A 21,738-nucleotide genomic window follows, 5' to 3' on the forward strand; every position below is an offset into this window, starting at 1 on the left:
TTTTGTTCTCCCCCCCCCCCCCCCCCCCCCTTTCAGAAGGCGGGGAACTGCTACAGCTCAGATTGCAGCCTTGCATAATATCATTGTCTGGATTCTCATAAGATGCTGACGACTGTTCTCAGTGGTGTAGACTAAAAGCTATATTTGGACACCCCTGCCCCCCTGCAAGATGTTAAGGGCTACAGGAAAGTGATGCGAGGATAAGGAAAAGTTGGTTTTAAGACACTGGATTGAGACAGATGGGTTCAGTTCTTCTACCAGTCTTCTTGTGTCATGTTGGATAAGTCTTAGGACCAAACCTTAAAAATGAATGCCTAAATAGAACTCTTAAAGTCCGCATTTTAACTTGATTTTTTTCCCCTCTTCTGATACCTTTTCCCTAAGAGCGTGTTTCAGATTGAGGAGACTTCCTTCTTTCAGTGTGTAGGAAAAATGATTAATATATGAAGCACCCACGATGAGTGAAATGTGTACAAGCCCCAGGACTTTTGTATTTAAATTGTACATACAGAAGAGGAGTAAAGCACACAGACTGTCTTGTATTTTGCCTTGCAGTTCTTGCAAAGAACACTGGGCAGCTTTTGTCTGAAAATACAGCTTCAAGGACTTCATTAATATTTAATGTATAACGTTAGGTAATGCCTTCCAGTTCTGTCACAAATAGTAGCTCTGTGGCAGTTTCCTTTACTTTTCTTGCTCTAGCCTTTACCAATTAATCAGAAGAGAGAGATCTCTGAATGTTATGCTGAATGCCTTTCCCACTTGGATACAGTATGTTGGTACAGATTGTGTTCATTTAATCATTCAACAAGTATTCAGCCTTGCCCACATATTCCTGAGCATATCAATTTCTATGAGATTTTGTGGGACTGCTATAAAATCCTTAATTTTTTTATTAGCTGCTCATCCTTAAAATTCTGTAGCATATTAATTGTGCTTTGGGTTAAGCACTCCCAGTCAGGAACAAGGTCCTACTTAAGAGGTTTGCTATGCAAGTACAAAGAATTCCTGCCTCAGTTCATAAGTCAGCTTTGACTTACTGAAACTTTTCAATTTGGATGTTTTGTCTGGGACTGGATAAAATTGAATTAAACACCCAGGTATGAAACCAGACTAGGTGGTGTAAGACTGATGTGAATTTCAGCACTAACGACTTCCTTTAAAATTTGTTGCAAGGATGGTGACTTTTTAATGGATACTTCTTAATGTTGAGTACTTTTGAGTACAGGTAAACTAGAACAAGAAAAGCTACTTTAAGTACTGGAACATGATTTGTTTTAGATTGGCGATCATATGAATACTGATCATTTCTGTGATATTTTTTCTTTACAATTTATCTGTGCTAACTGCTTTTATTATTTATGTGCCTTTCATTTCATACACACGTCTGTTAGCACCCCAAGGTAACTTATGTGCAATTCTATTAGTAACAAGTGTACTAAGTGTTACTCAGTTTGCTTTTATGAACAAGTTTCTAATTTTAAATGGTCTTTTGAGTGCTATTTTTTTTGAAGTTCAATCTATATCTAGGCATTCTTTGACAAGTTCTGCTTATAAACCAGCTTTTATTTACATAGGTGACTTGTTTAACAAGTATTTCAGCTAAAGCGTGTGGCTTAGTTCAAATATTTACACTGCTGAATAAAAATCCAAACCACTTTTTAACTTCTTGCTTTTCCTAACAAGTTGAGAAGAAGAAAAATCTTGATGTGGTGAGGGTACTTTCCTTTTATTTGTAGGATGAAAAGTGCCCTTCTTTCTTGTGTGACAGTTTTTTTCTGAAAAACAAAGCCAGAAGCTCTAAACATAATTTACTTACTTGCTTTGTCACTTTTTTGTGCTGATTTTTTTTCTTTTTGCCTGTTTCTTCATTGTACCCTGCTTCTCATTTCTTAGCAACATTCATTCAGTATAAATAAAATGTATGCTTTCTTCTGTTAATGGCTTGGCTAGGAAGGCCCCAATCTAGCAATCCACCCAGTGTAGATAGACTGTGAAGTCAAGACATCCCTGTAAAGATGTGAAAGCCCTTTCAGTCTTAATTACAGGATTGGGGCCTGTGTGACTTCCTCTTTTTTTTTACGGATTGTAGCTAATTGCGAGGAATGTGCATGCATACTATTTATGACTTTTTTTTTTTTTTTTTTTTTTAAAGTAGCCATACCAAAGGGAAGCTCATGAAAGTCTCACAGTATGGTCAAGTAATGAAATAGTGCTTTACATTATTGTGATGATTTCATGGTCATTTCAACATTGGAGTTCAGGGAAAATTATGGAGAGAGATTATAAAGTTAACCTCTAATCTTTTTTTAAGGAAGGTGTATTAAAATGGAATAGCTTGTAGCAGCCACATGCATTGATAGAGTATCATGTACAATTTTGGGGTTGGGTAAGTAAAGTAGCTTGCCGAGGAGTATTTAGAGTTTTTCTGCAAAACTACCCTTCCTGCTTCCGTTACCCATCAGCTGCCTTTAGTATACGAGACTTGGCAAATTTTATTGTATAAACAATTCCAAGTATGCATGGAGCTTTTATAAATGCCTGAGATTTGGAATCTCTGCTTCAAAGATTTTGGTATTTAATTCAGATGCATGCAAAAGTGAAGTTTTGAGTATAACAGTTAAGTGGATATGTCTAAACGAGGTATGAGCCTTAGAAAACTATTGGTGAGGAACGGGTTTGAATTCCTTGGAGAAGGAAACAAGAAATATCAACTCCAGGAAATCCTTGGCCTTCCTTTTTACTATTCTGATTTGTGTATTTATTTGAGGTTGCTGACTTGCCTAATGATCAGTACCATTAATTTTTCACTGTGCTTGTTCTAGATAAAAATTGCCCTTTTTCTCACCCAAATTTTTACCACAGCAGTTAGCCAGCACTTAGTACAACACGAACTTAGTACAACCTCAACTCTACATTTATTGTACTGTTTCTGGTCTAATTTTCAGCCACCCATGTTGATAGAGCTTCCTTTCTCTTTCCCTTGAGAGTGTGTGTCCCAAATTCACACAAGATATTTAGGAAGCCTTTCCTGATACTCAGCTTGTTTTCCTTAGGTGCATGCCTGCCATTACTTCCAATTATACTTCTTTTAACTGTATTTATATACATTGTCTTCATTTGTTTCTGGGTTGGTGTCAGTTGCTCTTTCAGTGACTGCTTAGATAAAAATGACTTTGAGTATTGCCTAATCAATTCCTTCAGCCTCTGAACGTTCATGCTACTCTTGTTGAACTCCTTGCAGTTTGCCAATATTTTCTGTTTATGTGGTCTTTAGAGCTTGAATGTCATATCCCAGCTCTTTTCCTTTGGTATTCTCTCAGTTTTTATAGGATTCATCTCACTTAGGTTAGAGATCTGAACCCAGTTCTGTGACTATGATCTTGACTCTGGTTTTGCCAGTCTGGGTTGGAGTCAAAACAACTGTAAAGGAAAAGGTGTAAGAAGAAGAAACAGTTTTGGTTTTGATAATTTCTGGGAAATTGATGGTAGGGCCAAACAACAGGCTTTCATTTGCAAGGGAAGGGACAGGGAGCTGAAAGGGCTTGAGTGAGGGGGAGAGAAGTGAGAATCATAGAAATTTTAGAGTTGGAAGAGAACTCAGAAGGCCAGCTAGCCCATCCCCCTGCTCAAAGCAGGACCATCCCCAACTAGATCATCCCACCAGCTTCATCTAGCTGGGTCTTAAACTTACAAGAATAGAGATTCCACAGCTTCTCTGGGTAACCTGTTCCAGTGCTTTACTACCTTCCAGGTGAGAGTTGATGATCCAGCCAGTTTTCTATCCACCTTACAAAACTATTCATCCAACCTGTACTACTGTAGTTTGCTTGCAAGAATCTTGTGGAAGACTGTATCAGAAACTTTGCTAAAGTGAGGGTAGTAAAAAGGTAGCAGCTGGGAAGGGGTGGGATCGAGGAGGAGGATAGGTAGAAAGTTTGATCAATCAATACTAAAGGAGAAAGTGGTGAGCAAAGAGGAGGTGGAGGAAGTCATGATGAGGTATCTCCCTCTTTTGTAGTAGGGGGGTTCTTTTGTGGAGTAATGGCTTGTTGCTTGTTGACGTCCCACCAAAAGGTACTAAATGTTGTTTAGAAAGGACAGTGGCAGAATAGGAGGAGTGGGTGTTACAGTTGTCCAAGTTAGTTTGTAGTCTTCAGATTTGGTCTAGAGGCATTCAGTGGTGCAGGAACAGAAAGGGAGCTGTTTGGAGAGAGGAACCCAAGTTTGTGGTGTTATGAGTTAGTGACCCAAAGGAGAGCAAGAGTGGAAGGAAATGAAGTAGCTTTGACTGAACCATTGTAGAGCCTACAAGAAAGGAGTGAACAGCAGAGAGGACCTGAGTGCAGCTGGATTTTGGGGCTCTGGAAAGGCCAGGAGAAGGAAGGACAGTGTTGACTTTAAGCTTTAAATTTAAATCAGCTTTGTACGCACCTAAACAGGATCTAAATGGAATTTAGGTGCACCCTAGATGGTGCCACTTGAGCAGCTGGAAAACTGATTAGATGCCTGGATTTGTTAGATGCCTCAGCTTCAGTCAACAAAGAGGCATTGGCATTTCAGCTTATGCTTTCCCCTTGGAGCCAAACTTCTGCCTGAACTCTGTTATGATCCAGATTTGGCTCTGGGAGACCTGAAAGGAACCAAGGATTCATACAGTCTTAGGCCACTGCATAGTGCATCCAGTGCCTTTCAGATGGCATGAAGACAATTCATTACAGCCACCCATGGTGGTGCCCACCTTTTTGTTTAGTTGGTTAACAGCCTGGGTGTGTTTAATTCCCATCCAGGAGTTGGGAGAGCCCAGCATGGTCAGGACACTTTCCTGGGAAATAGGAGATGTGAGCACGGGTTCCTTCTGACTTGAGGAAAGTCCAGAATGCAGGTCTTCTGCATCCTGGGTCCAAGCTCTAACCTAGGCTACTTGGCAAAAGTGGTTGGCAACATTTGTCATTCAAAGTGAATGATGTGTCCTGTGCTTCACACTGAACTCAGTGTTGCTGTCACTTGAGCATCTTGATTCAGGTAGAAGACTCCAGCTGGCTGCTGACTCAGGGATGACAGACTCATCTAACATGCAGCCTTGTCAGATGCTTTAGCTCTGAGGATGAGGAACGGGAAGCTTAGACACACCCCTGTACCTTGCATTTCCAGATAACAACTACCTGTAGGTGTGTTCATGTTTAGTACACATGTACTATGGCTTGACCAGGACACACATATTCACAGTATAGACATGTAAACCTGTCTCTTTAGGTTACCCTCCTGAGGCAGTGGGCTGAAAGCTTAGGAATGAAATGCCTACATGGCAATGCCTAAGTGAATCTGGCCATTGGTCTTTGTGGGTCAGTTCCCCATTGCAAAAATAGGCACAGAAATACTTCCCTTTCTCAAAGTGTGAAGATAAATATGGTGAAGCTTATGGTATGCTTGTAATCAAAGCTATAGACATAGCTCAACTCGTATAGGTTGCTATTCAAAGGTCTGAATAGCTGGAAATTCTAGTAAAGGTGGATGAGAAAGTTCAGCTGTATGTCCTAACTCCTTTGGTTAATGTTTTTCACAGCCCTTGCACTTGCACACAAGAAAGATCTTTTTGCAATGAATTGCTATTTTGAAAGTCTAATCTCATTCCACAACATCTGTCGTTCTCTTAGTTTAAATATATAGGGTCTTGAACTATTTTGCTATCACTCTGATAAGCTGAGTATTTCTTATGATTTCCTAGCAGGAAAAAGATCTCCATAGTAGCCTGTTACTTGAATAAACTGTTTATTTACATATTTCTATTTACCTTTGAATAAAATCATTTTTATATATTAACTCAGACATGTGTTTTATTTCAGTTATGCAAAGGGAGATTTGGATATATCGTTTATCACTTCCAGAATTGCTGGTATGGTTAGTTGCATCTTTTTAAAATCATGATTTTAATTATATTTTCATAAAAGTTAATACCTCAAATGGCAATGTTCTGTTTTCAGTGATGTCCTTTCCAGCAGAAGGTGTAGAATCTGCCATCAAAAATAACATAGAAGATGTGCGATTATTTTTAGACTCTAAACACCCTGGACACTATGCTGTTTACAATGTATCTCCAAGAACATACAGGTCTTCAAGATTTCATAATAGGGTGTGTATGTATTTGTCTTTTATTGATTTATTTTCCTGTAGTAGGACTGAGTAGACCTAGCGCATCTTTTGTTAGATGCCAACATTTTTATTCAGTTAAGATGTACAGCTCAAATCACAAATGGGCCATTTCAAAGGTAAGGTCCATTACCAATATTAATTCTAGTATATTTTGCCACCGATTTGGATGAAAGGGAAAGATGGCATTGCTTTCTGGAGTGGTAGCTTTGCTGAAGAAAGACCCAGGCATTCAGCACCTCCCTACCTAGGAAACGTGTTACTGGAACAGCTATGTTTTCTGTGCGTCCAGAGGTCTTTCCCTGCTTTGCATTATTTGGGAGGGCTTCACTTACTGGCCTTCTTTTCTCCCTTTTTATCTCCCTTTTTTTTTTTTCTGTCTCCTCTCTGAGCCAGCTGCACTTAGTGAGTTGCCTAGGCATGTCCACTCCTTACTGTTGCCTGAAATGAGCAGTGTATAAAAGCAGGGACATGGCGCACATCCTTGTTTGTAGGTAAGCAAAGATGGCTATCTGGCAGGTCCTTAAGTACAAATATCTCTTTGACTCCTTTCCTTCGGTGCAGTCTTACAACCAGAAATCATGACTGACAGCACACTGGAGTCTCAGGCTTTCAAATCTCAGCTTTCTAATGGAAACATCTTGGTGGTGTCTGAAGATGTACTTGCACCATCCCCATTGGACCTCAGTTAGATCTTTATAAAGCCAGGACTCAGTGTGTCCCTTTTTTGTCTCTCAACCTGTGTGTTGTAAGCTGTCCATTATCATCCCTTCAAAACCAAATTTTAAAAATAATATTCCTGTGTTTTGGCACAGTTCAGTTTACAGTGTATTCTTACCCTTTCTTTTCATAAGTCTCCTTCAAGCAGCAGGAGTAGGGAAAATATTGGACCTAAAAATTTTTTCCTCCTCCAAGTGCAAACTAATGGAATGGAATTCAGATAGGATAAATTCTTGTCTTACTTGCCTAAATCTGATTTAAACTTTTAAAGATTTATCAGCCCTTGAGACTGTGGACCCCAGAAACAGTTAAGCTAAGACCCTAGGCTTACCTAAATTTCAGTGGAGACCCACAGATCCTTTGGAACAGGAAAAAAATGCACTGAATTTTTAAAGAAGTCTTCCCAATGCATTGCTCTTTTTCTAAAATAATTTACTCCTGTATCCATGTTCTCCAAATTTGTCTCACATTAAGAAACCTTATTCCTTGGACAGAAAACTCAACTTTACTCTGAAGATGTCCAGTTTATTGACTATATTTCCCTCGTATATAGCACTCCTGCAGTGATGTCTCTAACTTACTTGACAAGGGAAAATTACTGGAGTAACTGCCAATCCTCCAACAGGCTCAAGTTTTTCAGGCCTTATTGTTTATTTAGCTTGTCAGTTAGCATCATTCATTTAATCCTGGCCCAAGTCTTTTTTCCTGTGTAGCCAGAAGGGATCAATGGATCTCAACTTGTCAAAAAAACATTGCGCAACTTCATTTTTTTTGTTTAGGTTGCCTTTAAGGACTAGAGCTTTTTTGAGTCCCCAGTTAAACTGAAATAGAATTTATTTTCATCTCGTTTTTCTAGGAAACTTCCCCTTTTTCCACCTGTAAAACCCAGGTGCTCAAAAGCTGTTTCTTAATCCTGTGGGTATAAAGACGACAAAATGTGTGTCTCCATAAAAGTCATTCTACAGCTTGGACTCCATATTTAATTTAGAATAGTAGACGCAAGAAAAGGGTAACTTCTAAATGTAGGGTATCCTACTGAGTGGAAGTGAAGAAAATTCAAGACTTCTCCATCATCTCGTGCCATAAAATGTATGCTAATCTAAGCCCCTGTAAAGTGGTCAGACACCCTCAACATCTGAGGTGAATATTTACAACTTTGATCTACTTTCTAGTCCTTGCTAAATGGATGCATCATTGTGAATATTTTAGATCTTGCAGGTTATCCTTTCTCTAACTTGCTCTAAATTTTTTTTGCTGTATATTCCTTTCACCAATATAGAATTTTCTGTGAACTTTGTTTGTTCATAGTAGGTAAAAATGTAAAGTTTTTGGAATTCTCTCTAGGCTTTTCTTAATTCCACTCCTACATAGCTTTTGGGTGCCCAAAACCTGCCTAAGGCAGCAGAGCTGCTTCTGTTGAGCAGTTTTGTGGATTCCTCCAGTAACAATCCCTCACTAGTAGTTAAGTACATTTCAAGAAAATGAATGCACTGATAGAGAACAAAAGCCTGTCTTGTATAGCATTTGTTTTTGTGGCAAAATTCATTCTACTTTAAAGTAAGAAAGCTAGAATAAAATAACCAGAGAGATGCTATATGGTTAAATCAGCATTAGTTCAGGAGCTAAGACCTTTTTTTTTTTTGCTTTTCAGTTTGTGTCCATGAAGTAGCATTAGGAATTTTTTGCTGTTTTAACGTTAAGACTCAAATGATTCAATCTTTTTCTATACCTTGCCTACAATCTTTCAGTGGTTCTCAATGTTGTTAGAGTTGGGGCACCCCTCCTCAACTTGTTTGAATTTGGTGGCATCCCTGGTTGAGAAGCACTGTTGTGGTACCTCAGTTTGCTACAGTGGTTCTCAACCAGGTGCCATTGCCACTGTTACCTGATAAAACTGTTTGTACTGCTCCTGCACAAACAACCTGGGAAGGGCTGCAGCACACAATGCTGTTCTGCCTCATTAGTATTCTTTAAGGTTGAAGCAGGCAGGAAAGCCAGCCCATTCTGTAGCTTTTCCTGGTCCAACTTTGCACAGCATCTCCTGGAAACAGAGGCCAGTGGGATAAGTGGAACTGTCCTGCATATTTCAGGAGTGTGGAGAGGCTGGACAGGGAAGGGCTACTTTACAAGCTGGCCCTTTTCCCTACTTTAGGCTTATCAGATCCCTAATGAGGCAGAAGAGCACATGGTTGCCACAGTCCTTCCTGTTGTGGCTGTGCAGTAGGCACGTGGGGCAATTTAACCTGGTTGTGGTGGTAATGCTCATGTTGCGGCATTCTGGGGTGCTGTGGCATCTCAGCTGAGAAGCACTGCTCTATTTAATCTAGTGGAAAGAAGGGGTGGCATTTCTTTGCTACAGTTGGTTAATATGGAACATTATTTTAGGCTTATTTCACATGGTTAGGAGTGTATTGATCAGTTTTGCTGGTTTCATTTTTCCAATGGGAAAATTTTACTTTTTCAAAATGAAAGCATGGAAATGACAGAATACTATATAATGCAACAAAAACGTGGGGAGGGGGAGATTTAATTCTCTCTTACATCTGCCACTTTTTTTTTCTGACTCTGACAGTTTCTTGAGGAATAGCTAATTTGATGTTAAAACCTTAGCTTTTCCCAGAAGCAATCTTTTTATACATTTCAGCCTGGGGAAAAAATTGAGGTTAGATGAGCAGATTATACTGATTTATACCAGCAGGGGACAGGGGGTTATTTTACCTTTGTCAGCTGTACCACCCCAACTGCTTTGTATTTTTACTCCTATTCTGCAGTTAGTGGAAACTAATCTGGGGAAGCTGCCCAGCTTTCACTTGTCTTGGGATAGGAGCAGACCCATGGAATAGATACTGTGGAATAGCTAATACCTTTTAAGTTATCCTCTTAACTCAGTGCAATTCATTGATCTGTCCATACCTGCAACCTACTTTGCGCAAGTCCTGTCAGGAGGCACTAAGCATGGTCACTGATTTAAATTGTTCCCTGAAGCTGACAAGGCATCCATTCCTATAAAAGCATTTGTCAGTGCCAACTGTTGTCATATTTTGAACCCTATTTAAAAGCATTGTGTAAAATTTATTTTTTTTTACCAGTGTATGGTTTTCTCCTTTGTTCATGTGAAAATTGCTGAGGAATTTTTAATTTTGTTTAAACCAATCTTTTTTTCAGCCTATCAGGGGAAGCAGTTTTGCATCATTAACTAATGTTGACTGCTTCAGTAGTAATAAATACTCTGTTAGCTTTGCATGTTGTAGCTATTTTTATTTCAGTAGTGTCCAGAGACCATGCTTAGCATGGAAGACTCATTTTGCTGGATGCTGTGGAGGATATATTTAAATAGAGATCTTGTTTGATACCCTGCTTATTAAGCTTTCTTCTCTTAATTTGTTCTTAAATTTAGTATTAAAGTATAAACATGTCTGTTTATGTGGTGTGGCTGTAGTCACTCTACTCACCTCTTACCCCATCCTCCAGGTTTCTGAATGCGGTTGGCCAGCGAGACGTGCTCCAAATCTTCAAAACCTTTATAGCATTTGCAAGAACATGCATTTATGGCTGAAGCAAGACCAGAAAAATGTTTGCATTGTGCACTGCCTTGTAAGTAACTATTACACCTGACCTATTTTATCTGTCTGAGCCCAGCCATATCAGTTCAGTTCACATGTATACAAGTAACAAACTTCTCTATATTTAAGTTTTGGTGGTAGTATAAATTCTTTAGAGAAAGTACTACGTGTTTAAATGGTGTTAACATGCACCAATTTGCTATGAAGTCAGTCACAAAGATAACTTAGAAACCCTTTTAACTCCCTCTGCAGATAGCAGATGAAACAGTAACAGGAGGAATCAAGGTAGTTTGGCACTTGTGTGATAGGCACTGCTTTCTTGCACTTCTGTTAATTTCTTTGCTTGCTACACATCTAGCTCCAAATTATAGGCATATAAGGGGCTTGATTTGCATAGCTCCTAGCAGGTCAGGTAATGCCAACGTTTAATGTTCAGTGAGTTGCTTAAAAACTAAATGTCTCCCTAAAGCCCTGCCAAAACTCAGCTATTCTGTTTACTGTTGGCAGGCCTTCACTAGAGAATAAAATGTTCAAATCTATCTCAGTGTGACACATCTGAGTATCATTGTGTCTAAATATTTAGATAGTGTTAGATGGTGTTAGATAGATAGCAGCACTATATTATAATCTACCTGATAAGAAATTCCTGTAGACGTTGGCAAGCTCAATTTTCAGTCATAGAATCATAGTGAAGTTGGGCTGGAAGGGATCTCCAGAGGTCATATAGTCCAACCCTCTGCCTGAGGCAAGATCATTGCTATCTAAACCTTCCTATACAAAATGTAATCCAACCTCTACATAAGGCTACCATCAATCCTAACTTAACACAGACCTAACATCATAACCTGCCACAGGCAAAGCAGGGGAACCACGGCAGTCAATATCCTGCTTCTGTGAAATGTTGTCAATATGTGCTCAAGAGGTCCCAGGTAGAGGGTCATGACCGTCACTACAGAGGAAGGCAAAAACCGCTACAGGCCATACCAATCTGACCAGCAGGTAAAATTCCTTCCTTACCCCAAATACGGTGATTTGGTCTGACCCTGAGTGGGAAGGCAAGACCCTCTAGTCAGGAACTTCCCAGTTTGGTCCCAGCAGGAGCATTGGCACACCCTTGTCAAAGTTCCCAGCCTTGGCTGTAGCCAACATCAGATGGAAGGAAGGTGTTTTTTCAAGCCTTCCTTAGGCTTGATGCATATACCAGATAAGGGGTGAAGGGGGCCCAACTAGCCAAGTCCAGAAGCATACCCATAGTAGAATATAGGCATAGCTATGCCTGGATCATCCCCAACTAATGCCTGTCCAGCCTCTTCTTGAAAACCCCAAGTGACTCTAGTCCACAGCTTCTTTAGGCAGTCTATTCTACTGCCTCTCTGTTCTAACAGTGAAGAAGTTTTTCCAGATGTCCAGTCTAAACTTATTTTACTGCAACTTCAAGCCATTGGTCCTCATCCTTCTCTGTGGAGCAAGAGAGAAAGTGCTTTCCCTCTTTTTATGGCAGCCCTTTAAGTAGTTGAAGACAGCTATGATGTCTCCTCTTAAGTGACTTTTTCACAAGCTGAACATGGCTAGCTCCTTTAGCCTTTCCTCATATAGCTTGCCTCCAAGCCCTTTATCATCTTTGTTACCTGCCTCTGGACCCTCTCTAACTTCTCCATGTCCTTTTTTAAATGTGGATCCCAGAACTGCACACAGTACTCCAAATAGAATCTATCCAATGCCAAGTAGAGGTACCATCATCTCCCATGTCTTGTACCTAATGCTTTTGTTGGTGTATCCCAAAATGACATTCACCTTTTTGTGTGGCTACCTCACACTGCAAACTTGTATTAAGTCTTTGGCCTACCAAGACTCCCAAGTTCTTTTTTCATAGTGCTTTCATTCAGCCAGGTGTCATTTATTTTTATTTGTTTTTGATTATTCCTCCTGGAGTGTAGCACCTTGCACTTGTCTACATTGAACTTCATCTGGTTAGCTCTAGCCCAACTTTCAATATGTTGAGATCCTTCTGAATTTGTGCTTGCATCCTCCAACATGTTTGCAATCCTTTCCAGTTTTGTCATCTGAAAACTTACTCAAGAAGCTTTTTATACCGGTATCCAAATCATTAATAAACATGTTGAACAGCACCAGGCCCAAGATGGACTCTTGTGGGACTTCCCTTGAAGCCACCTTCCTTTCTAACACGAACCCATTAATAATTACCCTTTGCTTGTGGTTCTTGAGCCAGTTGTCTCTTCACTAAAACCTTGTAGTTTTAGTCTAGTCCATATTTCTGCAGTTGGCTTGTGAGAAGGTTGTGTGGGACCTTGTCAAAAGCTTTACTAAAATTCAGATGCATTATATCCACGGCATTCCCTTCAACCACCCAAGTAGTTTCTTTGTCAAAGAAAATCAAGTTTGACATTTGTTCCTAGTAAATTCATACTCATTGTTTGTGATCAACCTTTCCTCCTCCAGATGCTTGCAAATGGCCTTCTTTAGGAAGTTACTGAAACATATCCTAGGTATTCATGTGAGGTTTACTGGTCTGTAGATCCCTGCGTCCTCCTTTTTGCCTTTTCTTCTTTTTACAGTGGAGCACTACATTGGCCCTTTTCCGGTCCTCTGGTACCTGTCTGGCCTGTTTCCTACAACTTCATGAAGGTGACTGCCACAGGCTCCAAGATCTCCTCTGCCAGTTCGTTCAGGACCCTGGAATGAAGTTCACCTGGCCCTGCTGACTTAAATTAATTCAGACCCAGCAAAAACTCTGATTATCTCTTTTGTTATCTCCTCCCTCAGCTTTCCCCCCTTCTATAGCCAGATAATCTGTATTAAGTGTTTGACTGAAATTTAATTTTTTTGTGAAGACTGAGACAAAGTAGCTGTTGAGTAGATCCGCCTTCACTTAGGAGTTCCCTGTGGCTTGTTAACAGAGAACAACAGCTTCATTGGTCCTTCTTTTTTGGCCAGCATACTTCTAGAACCTCTTCTTGTCCTTGACTTCCTTTGCTTGGTGTAGCTTGTTGTTTATCTTTGCCTTCCTGATTTTTGTCCCCACAGACTCTTGCTATTTCCTGGTATGCTTCCTTGATGACCTGCCCTTTCTTCCATTGCCTGTATGCTTTTTGCATTTGAGGCATTTTAGATGCTCCTAATGCAGCTACAGTGGTCTCTTGCCATTCTTCTTGTGCTTCCATTGTGTCAGAACAGTTTCTTGTTGGGCTTCCAATACTGTGCCCTTCAGAAGCTCCCAGCCGTCATGGACACCTTTTTATCTTTCAGTGTATCCTCTCACGACACCATGCCTATGAACTCCTTGAGTTCGATCAAATCCGACTTTTTGAAGACTCACAATTTTGCTGACCTCATACTTTCTCTGTCTCAGGATCTGGTATTCTGTCATATTGCAGTTGCTTCCACCATAGTTACCTATCATCTTCATATCCTCCAGCAGTTCTTCCCTGTTGGTCTGGACAAGAGCCAAGATAGATAGTTCCCTAGTTGTATCCTCCACTTTCTGAAACAAAAAGTTGTCCTCCATATTGGTTAGGAAATGGCTTGATGTTTTGTTCGGCTGCATTGTTTTTCAGCAGATGTCCAGAAAACTGGCAGTGCTATTCCATAGCTTTTGGGTAGATTTGTTACCTGCTCAAAGAGTGCTTCATCCACCTCCTCTTCCTGATTTGGTAGGGTATAATAAAAAAATAAAATAAAATAAATAAATAAATAAATAATTACCCACCATTTTGTATTGGTGCTGAGTAGGGGTGCACTGATTTGAAGGAAAAAAAAAAAAAAGTTGGTGACATCAACCAGCTATATCTGCCAATACTGATCCAATAGCTGATATGCAGCCCGGCAGTGTGGAGACCAGCATCTGGCCGGTAAGTCTGTTGTGGGGTGGGGCATGGGGGCAGATTGAGGCCTCCACAGTGAGGGAGGGAATTGGGGCAGGTGCTGCCCAACTGGGATTTGTGAGCAGGGTGAGAGCAGGCTGCCTGCTGCAGACTTGGGGCCAGGGGCTATCCATCCCATGGCCCTTCCCTCCCAGCATTGCCATGCCCCCATCACCTTCGAGTGCAGCCCCAGCCCAGCCGTCCTGCCAGGAAGAGGCTGGTGCAGCCCCTGGCCCTGAGCCCACCCCTTCCTTCCCCCACAGACTTTCCAAGCTGCCAGGCTGCATTCCTGGCTGCTTGCATGCTGTGGCTGCACTCATACACATGGCATTTATTGGTGACAGTTGGCTACACTGGCCAAAAAAAGCCGATTGCTGATGGCGTCCAATTTTCCTTTTATCGGTGCCGATTTGATATGGACCAATTTTTTTTTTTTTTTATATCAGTGTACCTCTAGCGTTGCATCTTTCACCTTTCATCTTTACCCAAGTGCATCTTCCTTTCTACTCTGATGTCATCTTCATCCTGAACTAGGGAACAGGTGTGTGTGTTTTGATATACAAAGCAACACCGCCACCTTGTTCTCTCAACGCTGTCCTTCTGAAACAGTGTGGCCCTCCATGTTGACATTCCAGTCGCATGAACTATTCCACCAGGTCTTGGCAGTACCAGCCAGATCATAATTCTTTTCACAGGCTGCAGCTTCCAGCACCTCTTGTTTATTTGCCAAACTTTTCACATCTGTATGCATACATTGGAAGTGTTTTGAGCTTGCATCCCTTTTGTGTGACATGGTGCAGTCCTGTAGCTCTCTTGCCCTTTCCCAGAGTTGAGTTGCTTCTTTGAGTCCTTTACCCTCTGGACTGCATACTCTGTTGCTGGAGAGTTTTGATTGCTGTCCCCCACAGAATCTAGTTTAAAGCCCCCCTTACTAGGTTGGCCAGATGATGCCTAAAGATGCTCTTCCCTCGTCTCATCAAATGGATCCCATCTCTTGATGGCAGTCCTCATCCTAAGAACATCCGCCTGTTGTCAAAGAAGCTGAAGCCTTCACCTAGACACCACCATCTAGGTCATGTGTTCACTTCCAGGATACTATGTTCTCTGCCTGGACTCTTGCCAGGGGCTCTGTCTGCATGAAGGCCAGAACCATGGGTTCCATCTGGGTGAAGGCCCCAGAAGTACCAGAGAGGAGGGATCCAGCTGCAGGGGGGAAACTCTGGGTGCAACGTGTCCCACCCACCATTGCACCAGTAGTAGTTTGGCTACTATTGTGCCAACTACCCCCTTGAGGCTCACTGCCTAGGGCCTTGTGCCTCTCCTGCTCACACTCTCATGCAAACTCCCATGCTAACTTGTGCACTGGGCCTAGAAGCACACCAGTTTGCGTGTTTTGTTCATGAGGCTCCGGTCACGTGGCTCCCTGGGGGGCTGGGCAAAGTAGGAGCTGGGGGGGGGGGAGACCCTCCTGACTCCTCTCAACTGCCTCCCCGCAGCTGTGCTAGGTCCCTGCCACCATGAGCCCTGCTAGGCTGGGGATTGTTGGGGGTCTGCTGTTAGGGGTCCTGGGGCTCACGGGGGCACAGTGGGCTTCCACCTGTGCATCTGACTCCAGAGGCAAGGTGACTGAAATCCCTGCCTACCTGTATTTTGGTGACTGGCTGATCAGAGGCAGGGTTCCATCCAGAGACTGAAACAGTCCATCTACCTCTTTACTCATAAGGCAACCTAGTTGAGAGAATGCAGTGAAAATTCTCTTGGCATCAGAGTACAAAGGAGCCATGATTGCCTTCTGTTGCCAAGAACATCTGCCAGAAGGTGGTTTCCAGTCTCTCTTAGTTACTGATAAACTGCTTAAGATCAAATTACTCATGACTGTACAAATGTATCTGGAATTTTTAGGCCATATGTCAACATTGCCAGCCTTACCTGGAGCTCTTAAAAATGTGTCTGAGGTCTTTGTGCTCCTTGTCCAGACATCACGTAATCAAGAGACCTCAAGACCTGCAAGAGCTAACTTGGTGGTCAGACCCACTAAATGTATGAGCGAAGTGGGTGTGTGGGGATAGTTTTTGTCCCTTTTCCAATTATGACATTTTCTACAGATGCTTTAGACTGAGAGGCTTATCTGAACCTTCTGTAGATTTCAGGAAGGTATGCAATACCAAGATAATCCGAGTTCAGATCATAGGGAGGACATCAATGATAGGGTAGGGCAACATAGCAATGACTCTGGTCACCTCTTATTAGATGACACATTTTTCACTTAGACCTATTGAAAATGACTATGTGCTATCGTATACTTCCTTATCCATTCAGGTATATCTGGAAATGAAGGTCATTTTATTTACCCCTTCAGCTGACATATAGATGTTGGCTAGTGACTAAGATTCTCCCTAATGAGTGTAAGACATTCCCTTATAAACTGAGAGACCTGAGCATTCATGGACCTTACTGTTCAGTGTTTTAGCAACCTTGTCTTGTATTGCAAAGGAACTGAAGGACAATTACAGTTGCCCTACCCTTATGTTCACATAATGGAGTATATGGAGGCACAAGCTGTAGATACAATCTTAATAGATAATGATTGTATCATTACAATCATTTTCTTTCTACCAGGAAAATGTTATTCTTCAGAATGGATACAATTGCGCCAGCAGTTCAAAACAATAGACACCCAGCAGAGTCCAAGGTACCAAAGAATCGCAACAACGTGCTGCTCCTGGAACATGTTGGGCTAGTGTTTTTAACTCTCAAGATTCATCATGAAATATTGGCATATGATGCTTCTAATTTTTAAAATCTTATCTAACAGTATCAGTAACACATTCCCCAGGGATCTCTTTCATACCCATGCTCTGATCAGAACGGTCTGCCATGTGGGACCTCTATATTGACTTTCTCAATTTTTTTGTTGAATCACTCACTTGATGCTCTCAATATCTAACCTTACTATCAAAGCAGTACTTACTGCACCCATTATTGCAACTCTCACTGAGCCTCAAACTTATGTGGCTGGGGTTGTCATATCCCTCCTTTTCCTAGGCAGTATTATAAACACACTCAAAGCTCATCCCTAGGAATCTCAGAATTCCACCCTATGCTGGTGTTGCCGTACCGGCCTTCTTTCCAAGGTTGTATTTCTCAGTGTGAAATGCAGCCTGCTTTGGATTTATCCTGAGTGTTCTATATCTGCTTCTTCAACAGGCCAAGCCACCTCATATGAGACGCTTGAAATGGAAAACTACATAAAATTCTACCTGCCATCATATCACTGCAAGCCTCTTCCTCCAGTTGTCCAGGCACATTCTGTCATAGTACAGGTGGTGTCTTCTGGCTGGCTCAGGAATGTTCCAGTCTCTTACTCTTTAAACCAGCATGGAGCAGACCAGTCACAGACTTTGGTTAAATGTTGCAGATTGACCTAGCATTTAGGTCAGATGGCAAGCCTAAGAGAGCAGTACTTCAAGTGGTACTCACTTGAAACAGTTAAAACTCCTCAGTCCCACTGTCCAAAGAAGCTATTGCATGTCATTTACCACCTGTGATCTCTACTCTGATGTATTTGGCAGAGAGTATGATTGCTCTTCCCCAACAGGAACTGGGGAGATATTGGAGTCACTGAATTGCATAATCTATTCTCCAGTCACATTTTTGTGGTGTTTTTACTAGTCCCTGTTCTGCATTGCAAAGGAACCAAAGGACAATCGCAACTGCCGTACCCTTCTGCCTTCACATGGAAGTATAAGGAGGCACAGGTTATAGATGCAGTCCTAACAGGTGATGCATATGCTCATATAAGCATATGTTCATATAATGAGATGAACATGAGCTGCTACATGTGGGACCCCATAGGTAGCACTGAAATTCAGAAAGTGCCACATTACTTCTTGTCCCTGTCTCTTTAGTACTACTTTACTACACCCTCACTGAAGTATGAAGTAAAGTTGGAACAGTACTAATAAAAATTTCAAAGTGCTTTTCAAATGCCTATATATGATATTGCGTTCATGCACTGATTTTTTTTTAATAAAAAGTATCAAGGAAGGAAGCATGTTCTTGTTAGAAGGGATTGCAGCTGATGTCTACTCTTATGGCTCTTCCAGTTGCTTCTGGGCATCTTACGGTTTACTCTCATAGTAGCTTGCCAGCCTAAGGACTGTCTCAAATGTATCTTCCACATAACTAGAAAATGTGATTAAAGCACAAGGGTCATGATGCTAAGAATTCTGTCCATGAAATACTGCGTAAAACTAAAGTAATTACTATTAATTTCTAACATCCAAGCAGGAAGCTAATTTTCTTTTCCCTGTCTGTTCTGTGCTTTTGTTATCAGCTTTAATTCTAACAAGTCTAGTAGTCATCTAATAACCACATGTGCCTTCTTTTTTTGGTTGTGGAAACAGTAACGTAGAGTAACTCCTGCCTTTTTGTTTATTTAAACCAGGTTTAATAACATTAAGCTGTCCTTTTTTGTAGGATGGAAGAGCAGCTTCTGCTGTCGTAGTTTGTTCTTTCCTGTGCTTCTGTCATCTCTTCACTACTGCTGAGGCTGCAGTTTATATGTTCAGTATGAAACGCTGTCCACCTGGCATTTGGCCTTCTCACAAAAGGTACTGTATGAATTGGTTTTCAAAGCACTGTTAAAGCAAATCTTTCAGAAATGAATATGCTTAACCCTATTTTTGCAGGATACTTGTAGGGAGGTAGATTTAAGAATTGACCTGGTAGGACTGCATAACACTTACAAAACCAAACGGCATCACCTGTAGGGCTGCATAGCTTTGAATTGTGTAATGTTTTAATTGTCGCACTTGTTTTTTATTTACCAGGCAAATCAAATGTAATCAGTGTTGTGTAAACACATTTGATGGCTAGATTACAATTTTAGTTCTAGTTTTTTAACCCTTCACCTACCCCGTCTTCATTAAAGTCTCAGAAAAAAAGTGTAAGATGCAACAATTTACCTACAACTTCAGCTTATGTAGTAAGGTATGTCCTACTTTTTTTGAAAAGAGCAAACCTAGTGCATTAAAATGAGCCTTATTTAGTTTGGTAACAGAGTAAATTTGGTGCACTGTACTAGTTTTTGTAACGGTAAAAACATTTCAGTAATGAGATCCCAGTATAGCATCTACTAATAGTTTTTTGCTCATTGCTGCATGGGCAGAGAAGGAATTTGTTTTCCCTCCTCCCAGCTGCTACATGTGAGGGGTTTTTTTCCCCCCACCTTCTCTGAAGCGTTGGGTGTTGGCTGCAGCCAATGCTGCAGATTTTGACTGGGGTTTGCCAATGCTCCTGTTGGGAATAAATCCCTGAGGTTCTTAATCAGAGGATCATGCCTCTGCTTAGGGTTAGCCTGATTGCCACACTTGGGATCAGAAGACAATTTTACCCCACAGATTGGTATGGACTGTGGAGGTAGGGGTTTGCCTTGCTCTGTAGCAGGGGGCATTGCCCTCTTCTGTGGATCTCTTGAACACATTTTAATAATTCTTGCAACGGGTGCTGTCTTAATCAGGGGCATGTGCGCCTCCCCCTCCCCCCCAAGCAACCAGTTAGCAACTGGGTGGGGTTCCCCCTATGGCCAATCAGCTGAAGGCAGGGAGGTCCCTGTGCTGGCTGAGAACTGGCTATGGCACTCCCACTCCTTGGCCGGTGCTTGCAGTGGAGTACTGGTGCTCCCACCTGCTCCCCTGCCTGCTGCCTGAGTGGGGAGTGCAGCCTGTTAGGGGGTGCACTGGTGTTCTCAAGGGGTGCACGTGCACCTCTTTGCACCACCTGTGCAATGCCACTGAGCAGCACAGTGACCACCCTTGTCCCTGTGCTTTTACCTGTCATGAGTTAGTGCGCTTTTGGTATCTTTGGGCAATATCTCTTGTAGTTGTGTGACTGCAATAGTTTCTTGTTTGGATAGGGATGATGCTGCCTAAACTAGATGAGGAGTGGCCAACCTGCAGCACATGTGCCACAGGTGGCATGGGCAACTCTGTGTGGCACATGGCAGATGGGGGGGGGAATGGGAAAAGACAGCACAGCAGCAGATAGGACAGTAAACAGAAAGAAAACAGATTGGGTGGGAGGATGGTATTTTGTGGCATGCCTGCAAAAAGAGTTGCTGCCCCCCCACCCCCCCAATTGGATTAGTTGACATCCAGAGTTCCTTTTAGCCCTATTTTTCTTTGGTTTAGTCCAGACACTAGATCTTGAAAAGGAAGAAAAAAAAAAGGGGGGGGAGGAGGGGAGTACAGATTAGCAAATAGCAGAGGAACAAAATTATATACTACTGTTTTTAGAAATGTATTTAGATGTGGTTTAGTTAACTTAACTCCCTAACAGCCCACCACTGCTTATGTTCAGTGGATCCTGACCAGGATGAATGTAAGAATAGTCCAGGAATCTGAGTTGTCCCCTGCAGCTTTAGAGACCTAGGCTCAATTACTTTATAACTTACAAGTTCTATATCCCTTCTTTGTGTGCCTCCATTTCCAATCTGGAAAAAGGAAGTAATGGCACTTTCCAGCCTCACTGGGATAAATACACTGAAGATTGCGAGTAGCTCGGCCATACATGCAACTCTTGCAGATACTTGTGGCCCTTGATGGCTTGCTGAAACTCAGTAAGCGGCCCTCTGCCCAAAATAATTGCCCGCCCCTGTGATAAGATCATGCCAGCATCCAGCCTACTATTGAGCTGATGGTTACAAAAGCTTTTTGCATTCTGCATTTTTAGGCTCTAGCTTTCTGCTGAACAAATAATTCTTGTTTTGGCAGATATATAGAGTACATGTGTGACATGATGGCAGAAGAACCCATTATTCCTCACAGTAAGCCGATCCTCATCAAATCAATCGTCATGACTCCAGTACCTCTATTCAGCAAGCAACGCAATGGCTGTCGGCCTTTTTGTGAAGTTTACGTTGGGGATGAAAGAGTGACTACTACCTCACAGGAATATGACAAAATGAAGTAAGTGCAGGTTGCAGCTTGCTCCCTAAACTAAGCCAGCTTTTCTTTGTGCTGTTTTTAGTATTTTTATGTCTGACTGACTTGCCTGTGCTGCTTCACTACACTAATGTAGCCATAGGTCTTTGAATTCAAAGTTTGTTGATGGAAAAATCAGGTTGTGGTCCTTGTACAGTCTCACCATATTGGTGGTCAACATCCTGCTTGCAAGCTGTAACCCTAAGCACAGCCGTGGAGTATTTGAAAGTTAGTATTCAGACTTTTATTTAAATCCAGAATGTTTTGCATCCTATGGAGTATCGTATGAGTTTTAAGGTTGTGCTTAAGGAAATTCAAATATGTAAAATCAAAATTACACCTTCTGGAAAATGGCCATTTAAAAATGAATACTGGTTCACAGGAGTATAGCAGTTGTCTTTTCCAGCTTCCACTAAAAAAAAAAAAAAAAAAAACCATTAT

At 41.6% G+C, this 21,738-nt stretch overlaps 1 protein-coding gene across 3 annotated transcripts in view; it reads left to right on the top strand.

Moving 5' to 3' along the window:
* The window catches only part of GAK (cyclin G associated kinase), a 95,418-nt gene that overhangs the window by 26,009 nt on the left and 47,671 nt on the right, over positions 1–21,738 (top strand). For all 3 annotated transcript variants that reach the window (XM_006019689.3, XM_025199064.1, XM_025199063.1), the window contains exons 11-15: positions 5,847–5,896; positions 5,985–6,133; positions 10,342–10,464; positions 18,794–18,927; positions 21,088–21,282. In XM_006019689.3, coding sequence (XP_006019751.2) covers positions 5,847–5,896; positions 5,985–6,133; positions 10,342–10,464; positions 18,794–18,927; positions 21,088–21,282 — 651 coding nt within the window. The remainder of the gene's footprint in view (positions 1–5,846; positions 5,897–5,984; positions 6,134–10,341; positions 10,465–18,793; positions 18,928–21,087; positions 21,283–21,738) is intronic.

This window comes from Alligator sinensis, unplaced genomic scaffold (assembly GCF_000455745.1).
Source record: "Alligator sinensis unplaced genomic scaffold, ASM45574v1 scaffold607_1, whole genome shotgun sequence".
NCBI lineage: Eukaryota > Metazoa > Chordata > Crocodylia > Alligatoridae > Alligator > Alligator sinensis.